General features: G+C 44.6%; 2 protein-coding genes across 9 annotated transcripts in view; one reads left to right on the forward strand and one right to left on the reverse strand.

The window, feature by feature from the left end:
* POLR3A (RNA polymerase III subunit A) overlaps window positions 1–10,879 on the reverse strand; it is a 55,624-nt gene extending 44,745 nt beyond the window's left edge. Inside the window, exons 1-8 of the mRNA XM_017548976.2 lie at window positions 10,691–10,879; window positions 7,420–7,555; window positions 6,948–7,085; window positions 6,305–6,476; window positions 5,883–6,037; window positions 1,170–1,409; window positions 884–1,046; window positions 640–776 (exon numbers count right to left, since the gene is read on the reverse strand). Of these exons, the coding sequence (XP_017404465.1) occupies window positions 640–776; window positions 884–1,046; window positions 1,170–1,409; window positions 5,883–6,037; window positions 6,305–6,476; window positions 6,948–7,085; window positions 7,420–7,555; window positions 10,691–10,734 (1,185 nt within the window). The 5' untranslated portion in view covers window positions 10,735–10,879. The remainder of the gene's footprint in view (window positions 1–639; window positions 777–883; window positions 1,047–1,169; window positions 1,410–5,882; window positions 6,038–6,304; window positions 6,477–6,947; window positions 7,086–7,419; window positions 7,556–10,690) is intronic.
* A 3,110-nt stretch (window positions 10,880–13,989) lies between these two features.
* RPS24 (ribosomal protein S24) lies at window positions 13,990–20,812 on the forward strand. Of its 8 annotated transcripts, none has more exons than XM_017496799.2 (8): window positions 13,990–14,130; window positions 15,527–15,592; window positions 15,687–15,896; window positions 17,017–17,127; window positions 17,265–17,267; window positions 17,825–17,853; window positions 20,357–20,378; window positions 20,710–20,812. In XM_017496799.2, exons 1-6 carry the CDS (start codon window positions 14,128–14,130, stop codon window positions 17,828–17,830), a joined length of 399 nt encoding a protein of 132 aa, XP_017352288.1. In that variant the 5' UTR covers window positions 13,990–14,127; the 3' UTR covers window positions 17,831–17,853; window positions 20,357–20,378; window positions 20,710–20,812. The 8 variants fall into 8 exon arrangements, with proteins under 8 accessions (XP_017352288.1, XP_017352280.1, XP_017352293.1 ...); XM_017496791.2 differs by having other exon boundaries at window positions 17,825–17,842; XM_017496804.2 differs by lacking the exon at window positions 17,825–17,853.
* Window positions 20,813–21,538: the final 726 nt, after the last annotated feature.

Genomic DNA, 21,538 nt, shown 5'->3' on the forward strand with positions numbered 1-21,538 from the left:
GGTAATGTTTACCATTAAGTTTAAAATATGAGGTATGAACCAACGTAGAAAAGTGTCTAAGATTTTTCTTTTTTTAAAAGATGGGGTCTCACTCTCACCCAGGTTGGAGTGCACTGGTGTGATCTCGGCTCAATGTAACGTCTAACTTCCATGCTTAAAAAATCCTTCCACCTCAGCGTCCTGAGTAGCTGGGTCCACAGGTGTGTGCCACCATGCCTGCCTAATTTTTTGTATTTCTGGTACAGACAAAGTTTTCACTATGTTGCCCAGGCTGGTCTCGAACTCCTGAGCTCAGGCCAATCCACCTGCCTTGGCCTCCCAAAGTGTTGGGGTTACAGGTGTTAGCTACAATGCTTGGTCAAGATATAACTAACTGGAAAAAAGCGTTGCAGAAGAGTAAGTATAGGATATATATGAGTACATACATGAAGCCAGGAACAAATGTGGCTGCAGATGTTTTAGAGACTATATACCACCATATATGTATAAAACAAACTGGGAAGAGACATACACTCATATAAACCAAATTGTGGGTTGGGTGGGTTACTAGAGACGTTCTACTGCCTGTTTGCTATACCAAAAAACAACGTAAAAAACTGAATTTAAGACAAAGAATTGAGCAGCTAAGTGGTCACGTACCTTCTCAGGAAAAGTCAGAATTTTGGCCACATGGACTGGCACAGCTACCTCATCAATCCGGAGGTTGGGGTCGGGCGAGATGACTGTTCTGCCAGAAAAATCCACTCTCTTTCCGGAGAGATTCCCTCTAAATCGACCTAAATAGCCAAAAACATGTCATAGGTCCCCGTGGCATACCATGTGCTGATGGGAATCATAAGAACAGAGAGCGGGCTGGCTTCTACACGTCTTGTTGGAAACCTACCCTGTTTTCCCTTCAGGCGCTGGACAAAACCTCTGGTCCACTTCTTGGGCGCCATGTTGAGGGGGATGCCCGACAGCTCACTGTTAATGTAGAGGGCGCACTGCAGCTGCAGAAAGTCCCAGTCCTCCATGATCATCTGTGTCTTTGCTCCTGAGATCCGATGCTGAAACCAGCACAGCCCCAACAGAAACAAACCTGTTCAGCTTGATTTTTCTCACATTTTCTTGACCAGAAGTTTTTGGATAGATATACTATAAAACTTACAAGCTAATGGGAAGGCACTGACCTTTTTAATAACATCATTGAGGAAAATGATTTCTGTCAATTTCATTGTCAGATCATCTTCATTGGTGCCAGACTTCAAATCACTCACAACGGAGGGTCTGATACACAAAGGAGGCACCAAAAGTCGCGTGAGAATCAAATCGGACGGCTTTCCAGCTTCTGGGTTCATCAGAAGGAGGGGAACATCTTCAGCTGGGATTCGTTTAAATAAATTCAGAACTACTAAGGGATTCAAGTTCTCCTGTGGAAAGGATGAAAGGCAGAAATGAAGATACTATGCTAGTTTTCCATAGCTTGGGCCAGGTTTTCCTTCACCATGTTCTTTCACCTATCTGTTACTTCGGATAAGTGACAACAGAGATTTCTGAGGATGACATGCTATGCTGCAAGAGCCTTAAAAATGTTTATGTCTTTTATTCCAAGCCAAAAATTCCACTTCTCATAATTATCCCAAGGGGTGTAACTTCAGAAATGAACACAAAGATTTAGCTACAAGAATGTTCACAAAAGCTGGGTTTTTTTTTTTTTTTTTTTGTAAGCAGGTAATGAAAGCTGTTCTTAATAGTGAAAAGTTGGAAATAGCCTGACAGGTTACTAGCTAAATAAAATCATGGTATATCTCTATGTGGAAAAGCAGGAAGTCATGTGAAAAAAAAAAAAAGATACTATATAAACGTAGCAATTGACATCAAAAATGTCTATAAAATATTGGTAGCTGGAATAAGCACGTATATGACTAGTCTCACATCAGGGGAAAATGTACATCTTTGTACAGAGAAAAGGAAATGGAAGCATTCACTGCGGTGTTAATAGAGCTGTCTTTAGGCAAGCTGAATCACATCTTTCTGATTCTTTTTTATATTTAAATTTTCTTTATGGACTTATATTAGCTTTGTATTGACATTATTTAATAAAACTGCAATGCTGTAAACAACTTACCTGCAATATAAGTAATATGCAAATTATTAGAGAGAGCCAAAGATCAAAGGTAACAATGGTCACCTTGTCTTGTTGCTTACTTATGAAATTTCCTGCGGATCTACAATTGTGTGACTCAGAGTGTATGTTATAAGTACAATTTACTAAGTATAACTTAATGAGATGGGGAACAAAGTTAGAAATAAATGTTTGAACAGCTACTGCCTTTACGACACTGCAGCCAGAGAAAGTTATTGTTGTCCTGCTTTGGAGGACATCATAGTGTAATTGGAAAGGAGACGCAAGAAACTGCACCAGAGAGGTCTTCTATCCAGGTCCTTGCCTGGAGCAGAATTCCCTTCCTCAGCTTTCCTGTCTTCCAGCAATGGGCACCTCACTACCACCTGAAATTGTGTTAACAGAAACGTAGGTATGGGACAAAGGCCAGAACTTACCTGGAGTACCACCACAGTCAGTATAGGCTGAGTATCCTCGATCTGAAATGCTTGGGACCAGAAGTATTTTGGATTCTTTTGGATATTGAAATATTTGCATTATACTTGCCAGCTGAGCATTCCTAATCTGAAGACCTGAGATCCAAAGTGCTCCATTGAGCACTTTCTTTGAGTGTCATGTTAGTGCTCTGAGTTTAGGATTTTGGATCTCGGATTTTCAGATTAGGATAAGAGGCTGTCAAGAGTGACATAACTGCCTCCTAAGAGGGTCATGGAAGAAGCTGCCAACTTATTCTGCTATGCACTGGGAAACCGAGCAGGGACTGATGGAGACAGCACAGGAAAGGCTCGGTTTTGCACAAGGAAGACCATCTTATCGACTAGAGCTCTCTGTGATGCAGTGGGCTGCCTCAGGTGGTGCTGAGAGAACATCAGCCTGCCACTCAGTGTGCTAGGGACATTGCGGAAAGCATTTCCACCTGGACTGATGACCTCTATGGAGAGACTCATCTGCAGGGTCCACAAACCCTGGACTTGTGTTGACATAGATCTGGGTATGTGTACATACTATAGTTTCTGTCCAATCCCTGAAGTGGGGGCACGGGGGATGTCTGTGACCCAGAAAAGGTCAAGAACCACTGCTCTAGGGTCTCTTCCAACTCAGTCATGCTGCGCTGCCTGTATGCCACAGGTTCCATATTCCCGAAAATTAAACAGGTGGGGAGTGCATCAGAACATGGACAATCCTGAGATTAGTGAGCAGGGGGCCATGGGCCCACTTGTATGCAAGCCCTCTTCATAAAGGGTGAACATACTCAATGATGCAGTATCCCTTAGATGCAAAAGGGGCCCTCTCTGAGGAGGGCTGCGTGGAATTAGACAAACGGTGAATCCATGTGTTGCCCTCTTCCACATTCCCCAGGTAGTAGAAGACCCAGGACGACTTAATGACTATGGAGGACCTGCCACTGCTCCACGTGTCATGACAGGCATCAAACAAAAATGCACCTTGTCAAAGAACAGTTATAACACCGAAGGGTAGGATCAGAGGTGGTTCAGATAGCAGAGGCGGCTTCGTGAGAGCAGCTAAGGGACTGGAGGGCGGCTGGGTTGGAAGAGGGAGGGAGGCTTCGCCAGGCTGAAGGAACACTGGGAGTACAAGCGTGCAGGCAGAGAGGTGGGATGAACCCTCAGCTACATTCGTTATGATCATGACTGTGACAGGAGTGGTGGTGGCAGTGATAAATACTACTGCAACTGGGTAACAAGCTCCAAGCACTTGCTATGTGCCGGGCCATGCATTAAACACCTGATCTGAAACTCATCTCTCAATCCTCCCAGCAGCTCTAAAGCAGACACTCTTGCAATCCCATGCTACAGATGAAGAAACTGGAGGCCAGGTTAGGTCACACGCCCCATGTCACAGAACTGGTAAGCAGCAGGGCTGGCTCTAATCTCATGTCTATCTGACCCCAAGGCCAAGGCTCTTGACTACCACCTGAATTCTCTAGGGTGTCAACTCTGGTAAAGTGGGGTGCGGTGGACAGGGAGCTGGTGGCAGTGGGGGAATGCCCGGAGGTCCAAGTTGGAGGCACTAGACAGGTGATTCTTCATCAGGAGGTGGGTCCCTCCCGGGCCAAATCACTTAGGAGACATTTTCAAACGAAACGCCTCCCAGGACCTGCAGGACAATCACTGTTACTGCTGAGAGCTTGCGGAGGCAGAGAAGTGGTCCTCGCAAGCAACGGGACTGTCTGTAGGTCCCTGGGGAGGAGAATTTATGTGGTAGTGGTATGTTAGGGAGGCTGGTCTCGGAGCAGAGCAGTGAGTGAGGAGGAGATGCAGGTGAGGCCACAGCCAGGAGGCACATTACACCTCAGGCTCGCTCGACAGGCTGCCACCAGCTCAGAGAGCTCCTCACTTCCATGGCAGTACAAAGACAAACATACCTTCTCCTTAAATTCCTCTGTGATTGCTTAACTCTAACTGCCTTGGAGAGATCTCCACTTGAATCAATTGCTGATGCTCGCCCTCCCTGTTTCCAGGAGCACTGCCCCTTCTCCACATGTCCACATATGCGCACTCACTCACCTCTGATCCCTCCCCTCTAACACCCATCTCCACTGCGGCTGGTCTATTCCCATCCATTCTTACTGCATACAGTTTTCTTGTACTTTATTATCCACGTGAGGAATAGTTTATGCCCTGTATAGCTATGATTTTAAAATCTTTTACCATGAAAATGTAACATGTTACCCACACAATTAAAAATGTATACTGGCTGGGCGTGGTGGCTCTCATGTCTATAATTACTACCTGGGTGTGGTGGCTTTTATGTCTATAATTCCAGCACTTTGGAAGGCTGAGGCGGGTGGGTCACCTGAGGTCAGCAGTTTGAGACCAGCCTGGCCAACATGGTGAAACTCCATCTCTACTAAAAATACAAAAATTAGCCGGGCATGGTAGCAGGCACCTGTAACTCCAGTTACTCGGGAGGCTGAGGCAAGAGAATTGCTTGAACCCAGGAGGTGGAGGTTGGAGGTTGCCAAGATTGTGCAGCTGCACTCCAGCCTGGGCAACAGAGTGAGATTCTCAAAAAAAAAAAAAAAAAAAAGTGTTACTGTTAAAAATGATGAAGGCCAGGGAGCAGTGGCTGACACCTGTAATCCCAGTACTTTGGGAGGCTGAGGCAAGAGGATTGCTTGAACCCAGGAGTTCGTAGCCTGGGCAACACAGCAAGGCCTTGTCTCTACAACAAATTAAAAAATTAGCTGGGCATGCGCCTGTAGTCCCAACTACTTGGGAGGCTGATGTGGGAGGATCACTTGAGCCTGGGAGGGTGGGGCTGCAATGAGCCACGATCACACCACCGCACTCCAGCCTAGGTGACAGAGCAAGACCTCACCTCAAAAATTAAAATAATATATAAACAAATATATAAAATAATATTCAAAAAAAGCACTAAGATAAAAACACAAACAAAGGGACAGAGTTGGTGGCACACACCTATAATCCTAGCACTTTGGAAGGCTGAGGTGAGAGGATCACTTGGGCTCAGGAGTTCAAGACCAGCCTGGGCAACACAGCAAGAACCCATCTCAATTAAAAGCAAAAGCAAAAACAAAAACATGTGGCATCACAAGGCCAGTCCACATTAACCTAGTGTCAGATAAACACTTGTTATGGTCAAATAAGAATTGCTGGAGAGCTGCTGAACCTAACTGGCTCTCTCATTTTGGAAGACAGTGGGCATCTGGGGATGGGGTGGAGGTGGGGGAGGGAGTATGTGTGTCATGTGTGGAAGAGGCAGGCAGAAGGTGGGCGTGCATTCTCAGGCTCACCTGTGCCCTTCCCAGCAGAGGCTCCACTTCTTTATTATGTTCAATGGCTGTTTCAAAAGACTGAAGGAAATTTGATACAATGGGATCCACCACTTTTTTGTTGGTCTTGTATTTCTCATGAATTATCTTCAGTAATCCGCACTTCTTTACAGTACCTATAAGGGTTAATATAATTACCCACAGTTAAAAAATTACGTTCTCAGATTGGCCAGAGGTTGTAGTGTGGTTAATGAAATCACTGAAACTACTATAGCAATAAAAGATGAGAACTCCACTTCCTAACAGGACATCAGTTGTTAGGCTCTTAGGCCTAATTTACAGGGAGAGAAGCTGACTCCAGAACATTATGTAAAACTATTAAACTAAACAGAAGACACTGTGTGAAAAGGGCTACGGCCCAGCCTTCTGTGCATTCCACCCACCATTAAAAGCACCACAGTGATGGCAGATGTTCTTCTTTCGGCACTTGTCAGAGATTTTCTTCTTCAGTCCTCGCTTCTGAAGGTAGGTCAGGCCGGGCCTCTTCAGATAGTCCAGAAACTGCTTCTTCTCCTCTTGGGACAGCATGATATGGCAGCAGGTTTTACAGATCATCTTTTTCAAATTAAGCAAGACAGATAAAAGCATAAGGGAGAATGAAAAATTCTTGTCTTTTAAAAATGCTGTCACCCTGTCTTGTGCCCTTAACTGAGTGACCATATACACAGATCTGCAAATGGCTCCGTACTATGGATTCGCATAGAGAGAAAGCCTGTGTTCACCAGATTAGCAGTACTCACGGCCAGTAGCCAGACTTTGTTCACTTTGTTTTTTTCCTTTGTGCTATTCTGCATTGTTTGAACTACTACTGTTATTTAACAACATGTATCTACCATCTTCTCAGCGTAAATAAAATGAATGATCCTTGAGTGATTTAATGTAGTGTGAGAGGAAAATATTATGTATTTGGCATAAAAACGTCCCCTAGATGTATCCCCCACCACTCACAATTCCTAAGTTCATTCCAGTGTCCCTGACCAATCACTCCAGAATTTATGTCTTGGAAATTGGCACCTGTGTGCTTACCTGTAAGATGCCTATGACTGCTCTGAAGTACCCTACATGAAAACACGGCAACTCCAGGTCGATATACCCGTAGTGGCCTAGACAGTCAGCCAAGTTTTTCCCACAGGTTTCACATGGACGATCCTTCTCACTCGTCCCCTTTGGAAAAAAGCACACCCAATGATCAACACAGACCGCTGGATGGGAAAGAGGGCCCAGCCATCATGCCTGGTCAGGTGACAAAGAATCATTTATTTTGCTTTTTAAATTTTCTTTCTGAGATCACTTCCCACTTTTTTTCCTTTTTCTCTTTTAATTTTCATGACTTGGAATCAGAACCAGGTATTCCTACCTTGCTGACTAAAGGCCAGAGTTCTTGACTTGGTCTGATACATGCAGGGGAGTTGGGGAGATGGAAGGAAGCCCTTGCTCCTTTCAGTCTGGTAAGTCACCAGTTTTATCAACAGGTACTGAGAAGGGTCGGGGGCCTTACCATCCTATGGTCGAGCACCCCATATAGCAAGGGGGCGTGTTGGTTGTCCTGGCTGTACAGGTTCTTACTCACAACTTGGATGTGCGCCTGTTGGCGCATCTCTTCGGGTGACTTCATTCCAAAACAGATGTGGCTTCTGGAATGGGAAGAAAAAAGGTAAAAATTACAGCAAAACCTCTGACCAAAAATATCCATTACATACACAGCCCACCATAACCAATATATCCTTCCAACTATCTCCACTTGCTTTTCCTACCAGTATTAAGTATATTTAACCCTTTCTCATTTTTCCTTCACAAACATTCCTTCATCTTGCTGGAAGCCAGTTTCTATTCTCACCATCAAAGCAACAGTGCTCAAAAGGCCACCTAGACAAACTGCCTGCTGCTGAATCCAATCAGAACTTCCTCATTTTACCTCTGCAGCACTGGCAGCACCCTGCCCAATCCTGAAGTGCTTTTCTCTCAGCTTTGGTGACACCACATACTCTTTGAGTTTTCTTCTTCCATTCTCTGGCTGCTCCTTGCACAATCGCTTTTGAGGTCTTTTCTTCCACTGCTATCCCTTAAATACCGGTGTACTGCACCACCTAGCATTACAATCTCCCTCCTCTTATCTTCTCATTCTACACATTCTCCTGAGTGACCATGCCACTCACATACATGTTGATGTCTATCAAATCTATCTCTACAGGCCAGCTACTGCTACCCAACTGGACATCTGTATAGATACCTCCTCCTGGACAGTTCCACTTGGGTATCTCACGGGCACTTCAAACCCCACACATTGAACACAGACCCCAATACTTTTTTTCCCATATCTGTCCCTTCATTCATTCTTCCAACAAATTGGGTGTTTCCTATGTGCCAGGCACCATCCTAGAGGCTGAGGAGACAGAGTAGCTAAGACAGAAAAGGTCCATGCCAACACAGAACTCACTCGGGGTGGGAAAGACAGGCCACAAACAAACAGATATGCAAATGTGAACAGAGGCAGACGTGATATAAGCAGTAGAGTCTGAAGAACTACTTTACGTGTCATGGTCAGAAAGCTTCTCTGTAAAACTGACAATTAATCAGAAGGAAGAGCATCTGAAGTAGAGAGAATGACTAGGGCCGGGATCCTGGGACTGGCACAAGCTTGGCATTTTTAAGAAACCAAAGAAATCAGTATATACTGCATCATAGAAAGCTAATAATACAAGATGAAGTCAGCGAAGCATGCAGGGGCTAAAGCATGAGGGCTTGGGAACTTTGGTAGAAATTAATTTAAATAATGTAAATGGTAGTGCAACGGAAAGCTGCTAGAGGATTTTTTTTTTTTTTTTTTCTGAGACAGAGTCTCACTCTGTTGCTCAGGCTGGAGTGCAGTGGTATGATCTCAGCTCTCTGCAACCTCTGCCTCCTGGGTTCAAACAATTCTCCTGCTTCAGCCTCCCATGTACCTGGGATTACAGGCATGAGCCACCATGCCTGGCTAATTTTTGGATTTTTAGTACAGATGGGGTTTTACCATGTTGGCCAGGCTGGTCTCAAACTCCTGACCTCGTTATCTGTCGGCCTCGGCCTCCAAAAGTGCTGGGATTACAGACATGAGTCACTGCTCCTGGCCACTGCTAGAGGATTTTAAGCTAAATTGACATAGCCCTAATTTGCACTTTAACAGAAACACTTGAGTTGTTTTGTGAGAATGTATTATATCTGACTGGGAGCAGGTGTACAGGTATGTGTGAAGGGCCAGTGTGGGTGTAGAGCTGCCATATGGGAGGATGCTGCATCCACCTAGGTAGGACACCTGTTCCAGCGAATGGCAACCATCCACACAGCTGCCCAAGCAAGGCGTTCTGTACACCCATCTCATATCTCCTTGCCTTCATCCCTAACAATCCTTTCAATTTTACGCCTTAAGCCTCTCTGAAATCCACCTCTCCCAATGACTCTACCACTCTAGTGCAAGCCGCCAGATCCCCTGTCTGGATCCATGCAATGGCCTCCAAGGTCTCCCTATCTCTCATTCTTTCCACCATGAATCAAGAGATTTTCCAGGAGAACTCTTATCAAGATACTCTCCTGCTCAAAATCTTTCAAAGGTTCCTCACTGCCTGCAAGATACTTAACACAGCTTCGAGTCTTCTGCTTCCTTCTCATTGACCATGCTCTTTGGCTCTCTTATGCTGCTTGAGTTTGGGCTGCTTTCTTTGGCCTGGATCCATTATGTACTCTAGAAACCCCGTTGTTACTGCACTTGTCATACCCAGTGTTGACTTGTGTACCTTCTCCAACTATATTAGGCAGCAAAAGTTTTATTCACATCCTATCTTTAACGTCCAACACTGGGTGGGTGTAACACGAAGTACCCTCTTCAGTGTCTGCTGTAAGAATGATGATTCCCTCTCCCCTAGCCTTTTTTTTTTTTTTTCCTCTTTTTTTTGAGACAGCGTCTGACTCTGTCAACCAGGCTGGAGTGCAAGAGGTTGGCTCACTGCAACCTCTGCCTCCCAGGCTCAAACGTTTTTTCCAGCCTCCGTCTCCCCAGTAGCTGGGACCACAAGCGCGCGCCACCACGCCCGGCTAATTTTTGTATTTTTGTTAGAGACGGGATTTCGCCATGTTGCCCAGGCTGCTCTCGGAACTCCTGAGCTCAGGAGATTCACCCGCTTCTGCCTCCCAAAGTGTTGGGATTACAGGCCTGAGCCACCCCGCGCCCGGTTGGATTCAATTTCCTAAAGAGAACTATAAGAAGGAGCAACCGACTCATAAGGCCTTTCTGAAGGCAAAAGCCCGAATATAGCAGCTTCATTTCTGACACTGCCATCCGTCGGCCTGCGATACAGCTTTCTAGCTGGCAACCCCATCATTTAGGTGAGCAACTGCCGCCTCCCTGTCAGACGCTCTGCAGCTGACCGAATTAGAGACAGTCCCTGCCCCAGATTGCTCCCCTCGCTGCAGCAGGGGATAGGTTCGCTGAAGAACAGGGGTCATCATGACTTCAGGAGAACGCGAGCTTTGGCCCAGGGTGCACGAATCATTAAAGCTCAGCCCATTCTGCCTTCTCCGCCCAAGTCCAGGGACCTCTCGAGGTGCTGAATCCCCTCGGCATGACCAATGCTCTTTGACCTACGCTGGTACTTCTGGGCGTTGCTCACACCTGTGGGACAACTGGCCCTCCCCTTCCCATTGGACCCCATCTCTGACCCTCGGAGACCCGGGACCGCTGACCTCGAACCCCTGCCCCATTTCTCCGCCCTTTGGCCACTTTTTCTCCTCCTTACATTTTCTTGGCCACATCCGTCTCCCGGAACTGCTCCTTCACCATGATGACAGCTGCCAGGACGCCTCCTTGGCACTCGGGAGGCTAGATTAGAGAAACGATGCTCTCCGCACCTCCTGGGGCTGCTTCTTGACTGGCCTCTAACACAGCTGCAGCATCCTCTCGGCCACCGTAGAGTGCCCCACGTGTCCGCTTCTCTTCCGCTACTCGCCGGCGCGTCTGTCTGTCAAGAGAGACTTCCGGCATGCCGCTTTTTTTTTTTTTTTTTTTTTTTGCCCTTTCCCTGCACCGTCACCTGGTGGCGCTTCCGGGAAACAGCACCGAGGCCTGCGCTGTATTTTAAAAATCCCATTTCTGGTCAATTTCTCCAGGTAATCAGACACCTACGGAGAAACAGCATGTAACTCTTTGTCTCAAGACTTTTAGACAGGCAGAGGGCCAAAACGTGCATAAAATGGAAAATCATCATCATTAACATCAGTACCATTTAAATCAAGAGACTAATTGTTTAAGGGAAGGTGGAGGCTAAAATGAACTGTCTGGAGGACCAACAAAGGAAAAATAAACAGAGCAGAAACTATGGGCGCACATGTGCCTCCAGTACATGAAGTTATTTTGGGGGAGGGGAGAAAGAATTAAACTTATATTCTTGATTACAAAAACAGCTGAAAATCTGTTGGAGTGAAAATAGCCATGGTGATCTACAGAAGGAAAGGGAGAATGGAAAGTAAAGATCATTCATATCTTGAAGTAGTCTACAGTCTGTGACAGCTTGTGGGAGGTCATCCTAGTGTGATATCTTGGTGCACTGGACCAGCAAGGAAATCACATTACCCCAGGGCTCAGTGCTATAAAACCTAGAACTTATTCTTCATTATTTGTGAAAAACTCAGAACTTAACAATATGTTTAACAACTTTCAATTTAAGAAGGGATGCTATCTCATTTTCGGATCCTCACTAGCAAAACACAATGTCACAGACAAAAAACAAGGCATATCAGGTTTTACTAATCTATTTCAGTAGTCCATCACTTAATGTGTCTTTGGAATAATGTTGACAATATTATACCAACAAGGTTTGGACCGTGGGTGACGTATCATCTAGAGGGTAAGAGCTGAAGTTCTGAAATCACAGTGCCATCATGGGAGTCTACCTTCCACCATTTAAAGTTGTGTAGGCTGGGCATGTGACTCACGTCTGTAATCCCAGCACTTTGGGAGGCAAGGTGGGTAGATTACGAGGTCAGGAGTTTGAGAACAGTCAGACCAATATGGTGAAATCCCCATCTCTACTAAAAAATACAAAAATTAGCTGGGCATGTTGGCACACGCCTATAATCCCAGCTACTTGGGAGGCTGAAGCAGGAGAATCACTTGAACCTGGGAGGCGGAGGTTGCAGTGAGCTGAGATCATGCCACTGCACTCTAGCCTGGGTGACAGAGTAAGACTCCGCCTCTAAATAAATAAATAAATAAAGTGTGACCTTGGGAAAGTTATTTAATCTTATTGTGTGTTAGTTTCCCCATTTATAACATGGGTGGGTAATAGGTACCCTATTTTTTAGAGTCTGTGGGAAGGTTAAACAACAAAATGAAGGTAAAACTAATTAGAATGTAACAGGAGAACTCGAGCTTTGGCCTAGGGTGCACTTATAGTTAATAAGGATAGTATTAACTATCCTTATTTATTATTATTATTTTTTTGAGATGGAGTCTCTCTCTGTTGCCCAGGCCGGAATGCAATGGTGTCATCTTGGCTCACTACAACTTCTGCCTTCGGGATTCAAGTGATTCTCCTGCCTCAGCCTCCCAAGTAATTGGGATTATAGGCACGTGCCACCACACCTGGCTAATTTTTTGTATTTTTAGTAGAGACAGGGTTTTACCATGTTGGTCAGGCTGGTCTTGAACTCCTCATGACCTCAGGTGATCTGCCTGCCTAGGTCTCCCAAAGTGCTGGGATTACAGGCATGAGCTACTGCCAACTCATGCCTGTAGTGGTCAACTATCCCTATTCTTAAGAAAATAGTTGATGGGGCATGGGGCAGGCTCACACCTGTAATCCCAGCACTTTGGGAGGCTGAGGCCGGCCGATCACTTGAGGTAAGGAGTTGGAGACCAGCATGGCCAACATGGAGAAAACTCGTCTCCACTAAAAATACAAAAAGCCGGAAGTGGTGGTGCATGCCTGTAATTCTAGTTACTCGGAGGGTTGAGGCAGGAGAATCCCTTGAATCCAGGAGGTGGCAGTGAGCCATCATCAAGCCATTGCATTCTAGCCTGGGTGATGAAAGCTAGACTCCATCTCAAAAAAAGAAGAAAAAAGAAAAGAAAAAGAAGAAAAAGAAAATAGGAAAGCTGCCTGAAAAGCTTGCACCTTGGACTCCTTGTCTGCACTAAGATTTGGGAAATTCTTCTTATTGTTTCTCCAGCACATGTATATTTACATTCTTTACATGTCTGTTTCACGTTAAGGAAAATATTTCTGGATCAACCAAATATATATTTTTTCCTTCTTTTCTTTTCGTTTCTTTCTTTTTCTTTTTCTTGAGACGGAGTTTCACTCTTATTGCCCAGGCTGGTGTGCAATGTCGAGATCTCGGTTTACCGCAATCTCTGCCTCCTGGGTTCAAGCGATTCTCCTGCCTCAGCCTCCGGAATAGCTGGGATTACAGGCATGCGCCATGGTGCCCGGCTTTTTTTTTTTTTTTTAAGTTGGTGGGGGGGGTTTCGCCATGTTGGCCAGGCTGGTATCGAACTCCTGACCTCAGCTGGCCCGCCCGCCTCGGCCTCCCAAAGTGCTGGGATTACAGGTGTTGCCATGGAGCCCAGCCAAATATTTTTTAAAAGCTAATTTTGCATAAGGACCAAGATTTGCAGAAAAATACAAATTAAAGAGATCTTTTATTTTCAAGTAGAGACTCATGAAAGTCTCAAAAATTAATAATTATGAATAATAAATTAGAATGGGCAATGTTGCCTACTTGAAAAACAAAGGTTTTAAAGTCAGGGGTTCCTGAAGTTCCTCTAGCTGTACAGTATAACGAGGAGGCTGCTCCAGAGGATATTCTAAAATGCTTTCCAGGTTTACCCACCTCTAACTCCGAAGAAGGCAATTTAAACTAATTTGGTTTACCGCAATTCAAGCACGTGCAATTCAACCTAATTAATTGAACTGAAATTGAACATGTGCTTGCGTATGCGGCTCGAGCTATTCTGGCTCCGGATTGGCCAGTTCAGAGTCCAAAATGTGTGGCCAAAGGTCTGTGAGGTGAGGCCGTAGGCAGCTTCAATCAGGCATCGGCGCGGATAGCCTCACGGCCTGGCCACGCCCCCCACGCCGGCGCTTCCCGGGGTCCTTCCGTGCGCGTTGATATGATTGGCCGGCGAACTGTGGCTCTCTTTTCCTCCCCGGCTGTGTAAAGATAGGCCGCCATCATGGTGAGTCTCTTTGGGCCCGGGAAGTTATCTGCCGCGTATCCGAGCCATCCTTGGTCCCCGGGTCTCAATATCTGAGCTATAGGCACGCGAAGCCCGGTTGCTCTTCTCTGGGCGTTTCTATCGGAGGATGGTTGTCGAGGGCCTCGGGGCTGTCGTCAGGGAGTCGGGGCTGGCGGGCTGCGCTGCAGAACCGAACACGCCGGGCTTCGGGCTCCAGTGCCTAGGCGTTGCAGGAGCGGCTGCTTTTGTCGACTTCGTGGAGCACAGTGGATGGCGGGAGGAGGATAGACAGACCCTGGGAGGCACATCTCTTCTGCAGTTCCAAATTGGGCTAGGTAGACGGCTTGCAAGTGATGTCAGGTCAAGAGGTGAAGAAGGTGCCGGCAGCGCCTGGGCGAGTTGCGGCAAGTGAAACCATTCCCACGTGTGAGCTAGAAAACTTGTCAGCTGAATAGATCTTCTTGTTTCTTACTGGGGAAACGGAGGCCTTGGAAAGGGACGTTATCAAAAGGTAGTCCTGCTCTTAAGTCATATGTTAGCTCCTCCAGCATCCGGTTGAAACTTTACCTGCAAGCTGCTTTTTTTTTCTTCTTTACCTTTGATCTTTTACTTTAAGGAATTGAGTACCACTGACGTGGGTTTAATTTGGTGTGGCTTCTCAAAGTAAAATGGAGACAGTCTAGCAAGTCATTTGCTACCATGAAAGTCTCTTGCCCCTCCTTTTTGGTAAAATTGTTAGCGTAAATTGCTTAATGCCCACATTCCTTGGTAGATATTAAGTAAAGGTGCAGTTCAGTCCTTCAGAAGGAAATACCGTTTTCTGGTCTCTGCCATGGCCGTTCTAGGATAGATTACATGCAGGTAGTAAGTGCAAGGTTTGGGTCACATTTATGCGGGACATGATAAACACAGTTTTTTGAATGTGACATTTATGTGAGCCACAGCAGTTTTTACTCCAGGGACGTGATCTCAACCTGGAGTGAGTTTTTTCCACTAAGGGAGCAGTTGGCTAAGTCTGGAGACGTTTTTGATTGTCACACTGGGAAGGGTGGGAAGTGCTTCTGGCATCTAGTGGTTAGAGGCCTGGGATTTTTATAGTTTCTAAAACATACAGTCCCCACAACAAGAATTATCCATATGGAAATGTCAGTAGTGGTGAGGTTGAGAAACCCTGCCTCAGAGTGATTAACATAACCTAATAAGGTGAGATGTACAGATTTTATGTAAAACTGCTGTATTTTCTTGGTATTTTATGTATTTGTTAGCCTGTGAGTTTGGCCCTGCTCAATGGGTTTTATGGCTACAAGTTGGACTGCAACATTCTAGGTCTTGGAATATCACAGCAAAGTCAAGAAAGGTTGAGTAGCTTTATTAACTAGAGTGTTTATGCTTTCAGAACGACACAGTAACTATCCGCACTAGAAAGTTCATGACCAACCGACTGCTTCAGAGGAAACAAATGGTAAGGAAGGGCACATTAAATTTTGCTTAATTGTCCTTTATTCTGAAGATATATTTTATTACAGTGAACGCTAAACCTTGGTATCTCCTTTTAGGTCATTGATGTCCTTCACCCCGGGAAGGCAACAGTGCCTAAGACAGAAATTCGGGAAAAACTAGCCAAAATGTACAAGACCACACCGGATGTCATCTTTGTATTTGGATTTAGAACTCATTTTGGTGGTGGCAAGACAACTGGCTTTGGCATGATTTATGATTCCCTGGATTATGCAAAGAAAAATGAACCCAAACATAGACTTGCAAGAGTAGGTGTCATTTCATTTGTTCATCAGCTACTGAAGACCTTTTTCCAGTAGCGTTGTGTTGTGAGCGCATTAAAATGGGCAAGACCGAGCAATCTGGGAGGGTCAGTGTACAGACGGACAAAGAACTCTGAAGAGATTAAAAGTTCTTTGCTACAGTGCACAGGTAGAGTAAGGAGGTTCAAAATTGAAGCCTGACATTTGAACTGAGTTCAGAAGGGCAGCTGAAGTAGTGTTCTTGGAGATGGGCTGGGGATAAGCATTGTTTTCCAGAGGGAAAGTAGGGGGATGTGTTTCCATAGGTAGCCTGGCACCAAATTCATTTAGTGTGGATTAAGTCCGAGTCTGGGCTTAATCCCATAGGTAGCCAGGAACCAGGAAAGGTTTTTTATTTCATACTGACTGCCAAACACAGCAGAGTGAACTACAGTGAGCTGGGCAAGCTCCCCAGATTACATTCTAGTAAACAAGTAAGCATCATCACCTTGAAATGCTTGTTAGTTCCTTTAACCCACTTTACCCCATCCTGTTAGATAAATCTTCCCATACAATAGCTGCGAGGGAAAATCCTGGTGATGTCATAGAAGTTGTACTATTTCTGAGTTTGCGTTCATGGTCTGAGAAGGTCTTGCTGAGGAGGTGACGTTGAAGCTGAGATCCTTGTAAGGTATTTGGAAGTAGTCTTTGTAAAGATACGGAAACAGTCTTGTAGGCCACAGGAACAGCAAGTGCAAAGGTGGGCAGAGTGGAGGTGGATAGATGTGGAGTCTTCATGGTGTGGGGTGTGGTAAAGGCTTTCCTGTCATCAGGGAGTAATGGGGAGTTGAAATGGGAAGAGATCCTTCAGCCACTTGAGAGGTGCCTTGTTTTGGTAGTACCAAAAGAAGAGAAAATAGTGACCTGTGGGCTCAAGTGTGGATGAGAGTGTTGAGTGGACCATTTGTTTCCTGTGAGGCTATTTTATACTTGCAATCCCTTGATGATCCTATCTTTTCTAGCAAAAACATGTATTAAAAGTTTCAGTTTAGAAAGCTGCGTTTCTTAAGATCAATTTCGCTACCAGAGTGGTGGGTAATTATTTTAATGTTTGCAAGTCACTTGGATGTATTCCTTTCTCCTTTAGCATGGCCTGTATGAGAAGAAAAAGACCTCAAGAAAGCAACGAAAGGAACGCAAGAACAGAATGAAGAAAGTCAGGGGGACTGCAAAGGCCAATGTCGGCGCTGGCAAAAAGGTATAGTTCATCAAGGCAGACACAGAAACATCATCAATTGTAGGTCTTTAGTTTCTAGGAAAGGGATTTTGTTTTTGTTTTTGTTTTAAATAACCTTTCTTAATGTTTCTTCTTTCCCCTCTTCTTCTGGATTATAGAAGGTAACATGTTTTAAAAAACTATGTAGCATAGTGTCTTAACACCTCAGTAGAGTAGCTTGGCCCACCCCTTATCAGCTCACAGCACAATCTGGGGGCCACATTGGTTCATTGATCCTGGTGGGCACCTTTCAAGCCTATCACAGGAAGTTTTAATTTTACTAATTGGCATAGACCCTTCAATGCAGAGCAGATCTTGTTCCCTGGGATTTTACTTACTAACATGGACATTGGTTTAAGAAGCAGCTGGATCAATGTGGCCCGTGTATTCCTGGCACACTGGAGAGGCAGCTGAGATCTCAGGATTGCTTTCCTCTCCAGTTAGCCAAGACAAGTGATTTTAGCAATCAGTGGCTTTTTACCAGCTTTGCTAGCTGTAAATAGTTGGACATTGTAAATCATTGAATGGAATTAAGGTGTTGGGTTGTTAAATTAACAAATAATCAAGTGTTCTGTGAATTTTTTTTTTTTTTTTTTTTTTTTTTTTTTTTTTTTTTTTTTTTTTTTTTTTTTTTTTTTTTGCTTTTCCTCTCTACTTTCTTGGATTTCTTGTTCATCAGAAATGAAGTGTCTAGCAGGTACTGAGATTGTAAGCACGGTGTGGGGATGCATCACCTTCACTGAGTTTGCGTTGATGCTTTGCATGTTGGCCTTACAGTTTTAGAGTATGGTTGATTATAATGCCAGTGTTATTTAGGCTGGTGCAAAAGAAATTGCGGTGGCAAAAACTGCAATTACTTTTGCACCAACCTAATGGGTTTTAAGGTAATATTATGAGCAAAGGAGAAAACTTTTAAAATCATGTTTATTTTGAAAACTCCAAAATGCATGTTACATGTGAAGTGACTCACTGGAGGAAGGTGAGTGCTTTACCAGTAGGCACCTTTTAGCTTGCACTTGGGAAATGCTATGTCACCATACTTAGGAAGTGGCTTCAGTTACCACTGGGCTTGGGAAGGGCTCTCCTATCCAAGGAGCAGTCTTTGGAGCCATGAAACCAGCCTGGCAGCTCTGGTCATAAACTGGTCTGTGAAATCTGGCAAAGCCTCTGTCTTGTTTAGATACTCTCAGAGCTGCCTTTTACCATTTCCATTGCTTTTTATTACTTGGTCTCCAGTTTTCTGCCTGGTGTCTTTTTTATTTAATAGAAAATTTGTGTGTAGTTATGTATTCATATCGAAGTTTTTGGTAGATATACTTTTTCCCACAAGGACTTGGTCAGAATGGCCCATTACCCCATTTTATTTTATTTTTTGAGACAGGTCTCTTGTCACTCAGGCTGGAGTACAGTGGTATGATCATTGCTCACTGGATCTCCTGGGCTTGGGTGATTCTTCACTTCAGCCTCCCTCGTAGCTGGGACCATAGGCGTGTGCCACCATGCCCTGCTAACTTTTTATAGGATTTAGCCGTGTTGCTCAGGCTGGTCTTGAACTCCTGGACTTAAGCGATCCTCTTGTTTCAGCCTTCTAAAGTGCTGGGATTACAGATGTGAGCCACTGCGCTCAGCTTGTTACCCTATTTAAAGCAAATTTTGCACATCTGAACAGCCTAAAATCGTAATGTGTAAAGTGGGGTAGGAGTGGGGTGAGCATAGGGGGATTTTGAATCAGTGAAGGCCATTGTTCTTCTGGCTTCCTTTTGCAATAATTCCTTGCCAGGCAAGGCAGTAAACCTGGGATTGCCTGGCCAGGACTAATCACATTGACGTCCCACCACCATGGAGTTAGTAATGAATGAACTGCCAGCAGAACTACTCACTACTTAGAACAGCTCCCTGTTTGTGAGGATTATACCTGTTGAGAGAAGTTGCAAAAAGAATTAGTCAGTATTTGTCCTCTGACCTAGGTCTGAAGGACATTTAACACATTGATTCTTCTCTTCATCCAGCCTTTGAGTCCTACGAGTTACTGTGCTCAGCCTGTGAGGCCCACATGTATGAAGGAGCTACATGTGGGGAACTGAGCCAACACTATTCCTCCTTCAAATTACACTTGTACCTCTTACTAGCGCTGCTGTGAAAAGCCAGCTGGAAAAATTGATGCATTTGGGCACACAAATTCTTTGGCTCCAGAGAAATAACCATAACAAAGTTGCTTTTTATACAGTTTTGTTCAGATGTTTGAATTGATATTTGTTCTTGTCTTTTGAATCCAGTGGAGTTAAATACTAAGTTAATTTTTTTTTCTTTTTGAGACAGAGTCTCGCTTTGTCACCCAGGCTGGCAGGCTGGAGTGCAGTGTGGTGATCTCAGCTAACTGCGACCTCCACCTGCTGGGTTCAAACAATTCTCCTGCCTCAGCTTCCCGCGTAGCTGGAACTATAGGCGCGTGCCACCATGCCCGGATAATTTTTTGTATTTTTAGTAGAGATGGAGTTTCACCATGCTGGCCAGACTTGCCTTGAATTCCTGACCTCATGATCGGTCCGCTTCGGCCTCCCAAAGTGTTGGGATTACAGGCGTGAGCCATGGTTCCCGGCCCATGCTAAGTTACTTATACTAAGGCATTAGTAGTCTCATATCTGAAGAGCAGTTGTATTTTTACAGTTAAATTAATGCCTCTTTTTTAAATACTAACTTGTGTTAAACTGTTGTGGCTGTGAATGGTGTCTTTTAAAGTATTGAACTGAGGCAGCTTTTAAAAGACTTGCCTGATCATTTAGAGCACTCCCATTGCTGTTAAATTAGACTTTAATCTGTAATGATTCTCATCGGTTCCTGGTGTGTGTCCAGCACAGTGTTGCTGGGCAGAGCAGAGGGGCAGAAGCTCAGGTATGTACTTCACTGACCTGTGAGCAAGGCCATTCTGGGTACCACATTGGCATAATCTCTTCATTGTGCAGCTACCTTGTTTGCATAAGAACCACAGTAATCAGGCGAGGTATCAGTGAGAATTGGGGGGAACAAAATCAGTGAGTGTTGGGTGAGGCAGTGCTCTGTATACAATTGCAAAGAACAAAACGGCCATCTTTAAGGTACACCTGATTGCATGCACTTAAATGCAGATTATATTGGAGTTTGAAAAGGGACTATTAATGAAATCTTTCTTTTCCCTCCTTTCTCTTTTTCCCTTCCCCTGCCACTGATTCAGTGAGCTGGAGATTGGATCACAGGTACAATTCAAGCTTTTCATGTAGTCATGTGGATCGCTAGACTCCTTGGTGTACTGATGTAACAATTTAAAAGCAGATCATGTGTAATATGTTTAGAAGTAGATTTACAAATATTCCAAATTTAGCAATATGTAGCCCATTTTCTTTGTTTCATTTCTAACTTGAATGTTTGTCAGATTTTATTTCTTGATGCTTACATTGTGTAATAACACAAAAATAACTTGATGTTAACTAATATTTGTTTTGCATGAATGTTAATACTTTCGGAATTTAAGACTTTAAAGAATTTTAAAAGCAGTTGCTGACTAAACTTCTTTCTCTTGATCCACAGCCGAAGGAGTAAAGGTGCTGCAATGATGTTGTCTATGGCCGTTGTGGATTTTTCACGAGAAGCTTAATAAACTAAAAACTTTCATGTGTCTGGTTGTTTGAAATGTATTTGCAGTTTATTGGGAGTGCTAGGAAGTTAGTCTGCTGATTTCAGTTGCTGCCCAAGTTCACATGTTTCATTAAGCATTCAGTGAAAACTTAGTGTACTGGGTGGTGTATGTTTGCTGATTGATTTATAGTTTAAGTGGGTTCAGCTGGGAGTCAGGCTTGTGAATTCTGTAAGAACCATGTCTGCACTGGATGCAGTGTAGTGTGCCTCACAGTAATCACTTTTTGGAGGCTGAGGTGGGAGGATTAAGCTTGAGCCCAGAAACTTGAGGCTTCGTTACCTAGGCTGGTCTTGATTGAACTCATGGGCTCAAATGATCCTCTGCCTTAGCCTCCTAAAGTGCTGGAATTAACAGTCATGAGTGACCACATCCGACTGAGAGTGTCTTTAAAATACCATGTCTAGATAAACTTGGGAAAAATCTCAGGAAGCAGTAGAGAACTGAAAGACTTGGTTGGGCTTGAAGGGGACCTAGGAAAAGCAATACCAAGAAGGCAGAAGAGTTGAGGTTGCCAGGAAGGAAGGGTGGTGGTGAGAGCCCCTGCATGAGGCACCCACAGATGGGAGGGCAGGGCTCTGAAGAGTTAAGTCATGGGGCTGGGTCTGCTGGCCTGGGGTGGTTGGAGTTCTGTTTTTTGGATCTACAGAGAGGCTGTGTACTTCAGTTTGTGGGGCCTCTGGGTTCTCTAGCTGAGGAATCTGTTACTCCTTTGCTAGGAGC

This window comes from Cebus imitator, unplaced genomic scaffold, assembly GCF_001604975.1.
Source record: "Cebus imitator isolate Cc_AM_T3 unplaced genomic scaffold, Cebus_imitator-1.0 Scaffold11, whole genome shotgun sequence".
Classification (NCBI taxonomy): Eukaryota; Metazoa; Chordata; class Mammalia; order Primates; family Cebidae; genus Cebus; species Cebus imitator.

Excerpts from the sequence above, each read along its gene's own strand:
- RPS24 (XM_017496783.2), top strand. Across the intron at positions 15,593-15,686 it reads TGCTTCAGAGGAAACAAATG|GTCATTGATGTCCTTCACCC; the intron begins GTAAGGAAGGGC and ends ATCTCCTTTTAG. Across the intron at positions 15,897-17,016 it reads CCAAACATAGACTTGCAAGA|CATGGCCTGTATGAGAAGAA; the intron begins GTAGGTGTCATT and ends TTTCTCCTTTAG.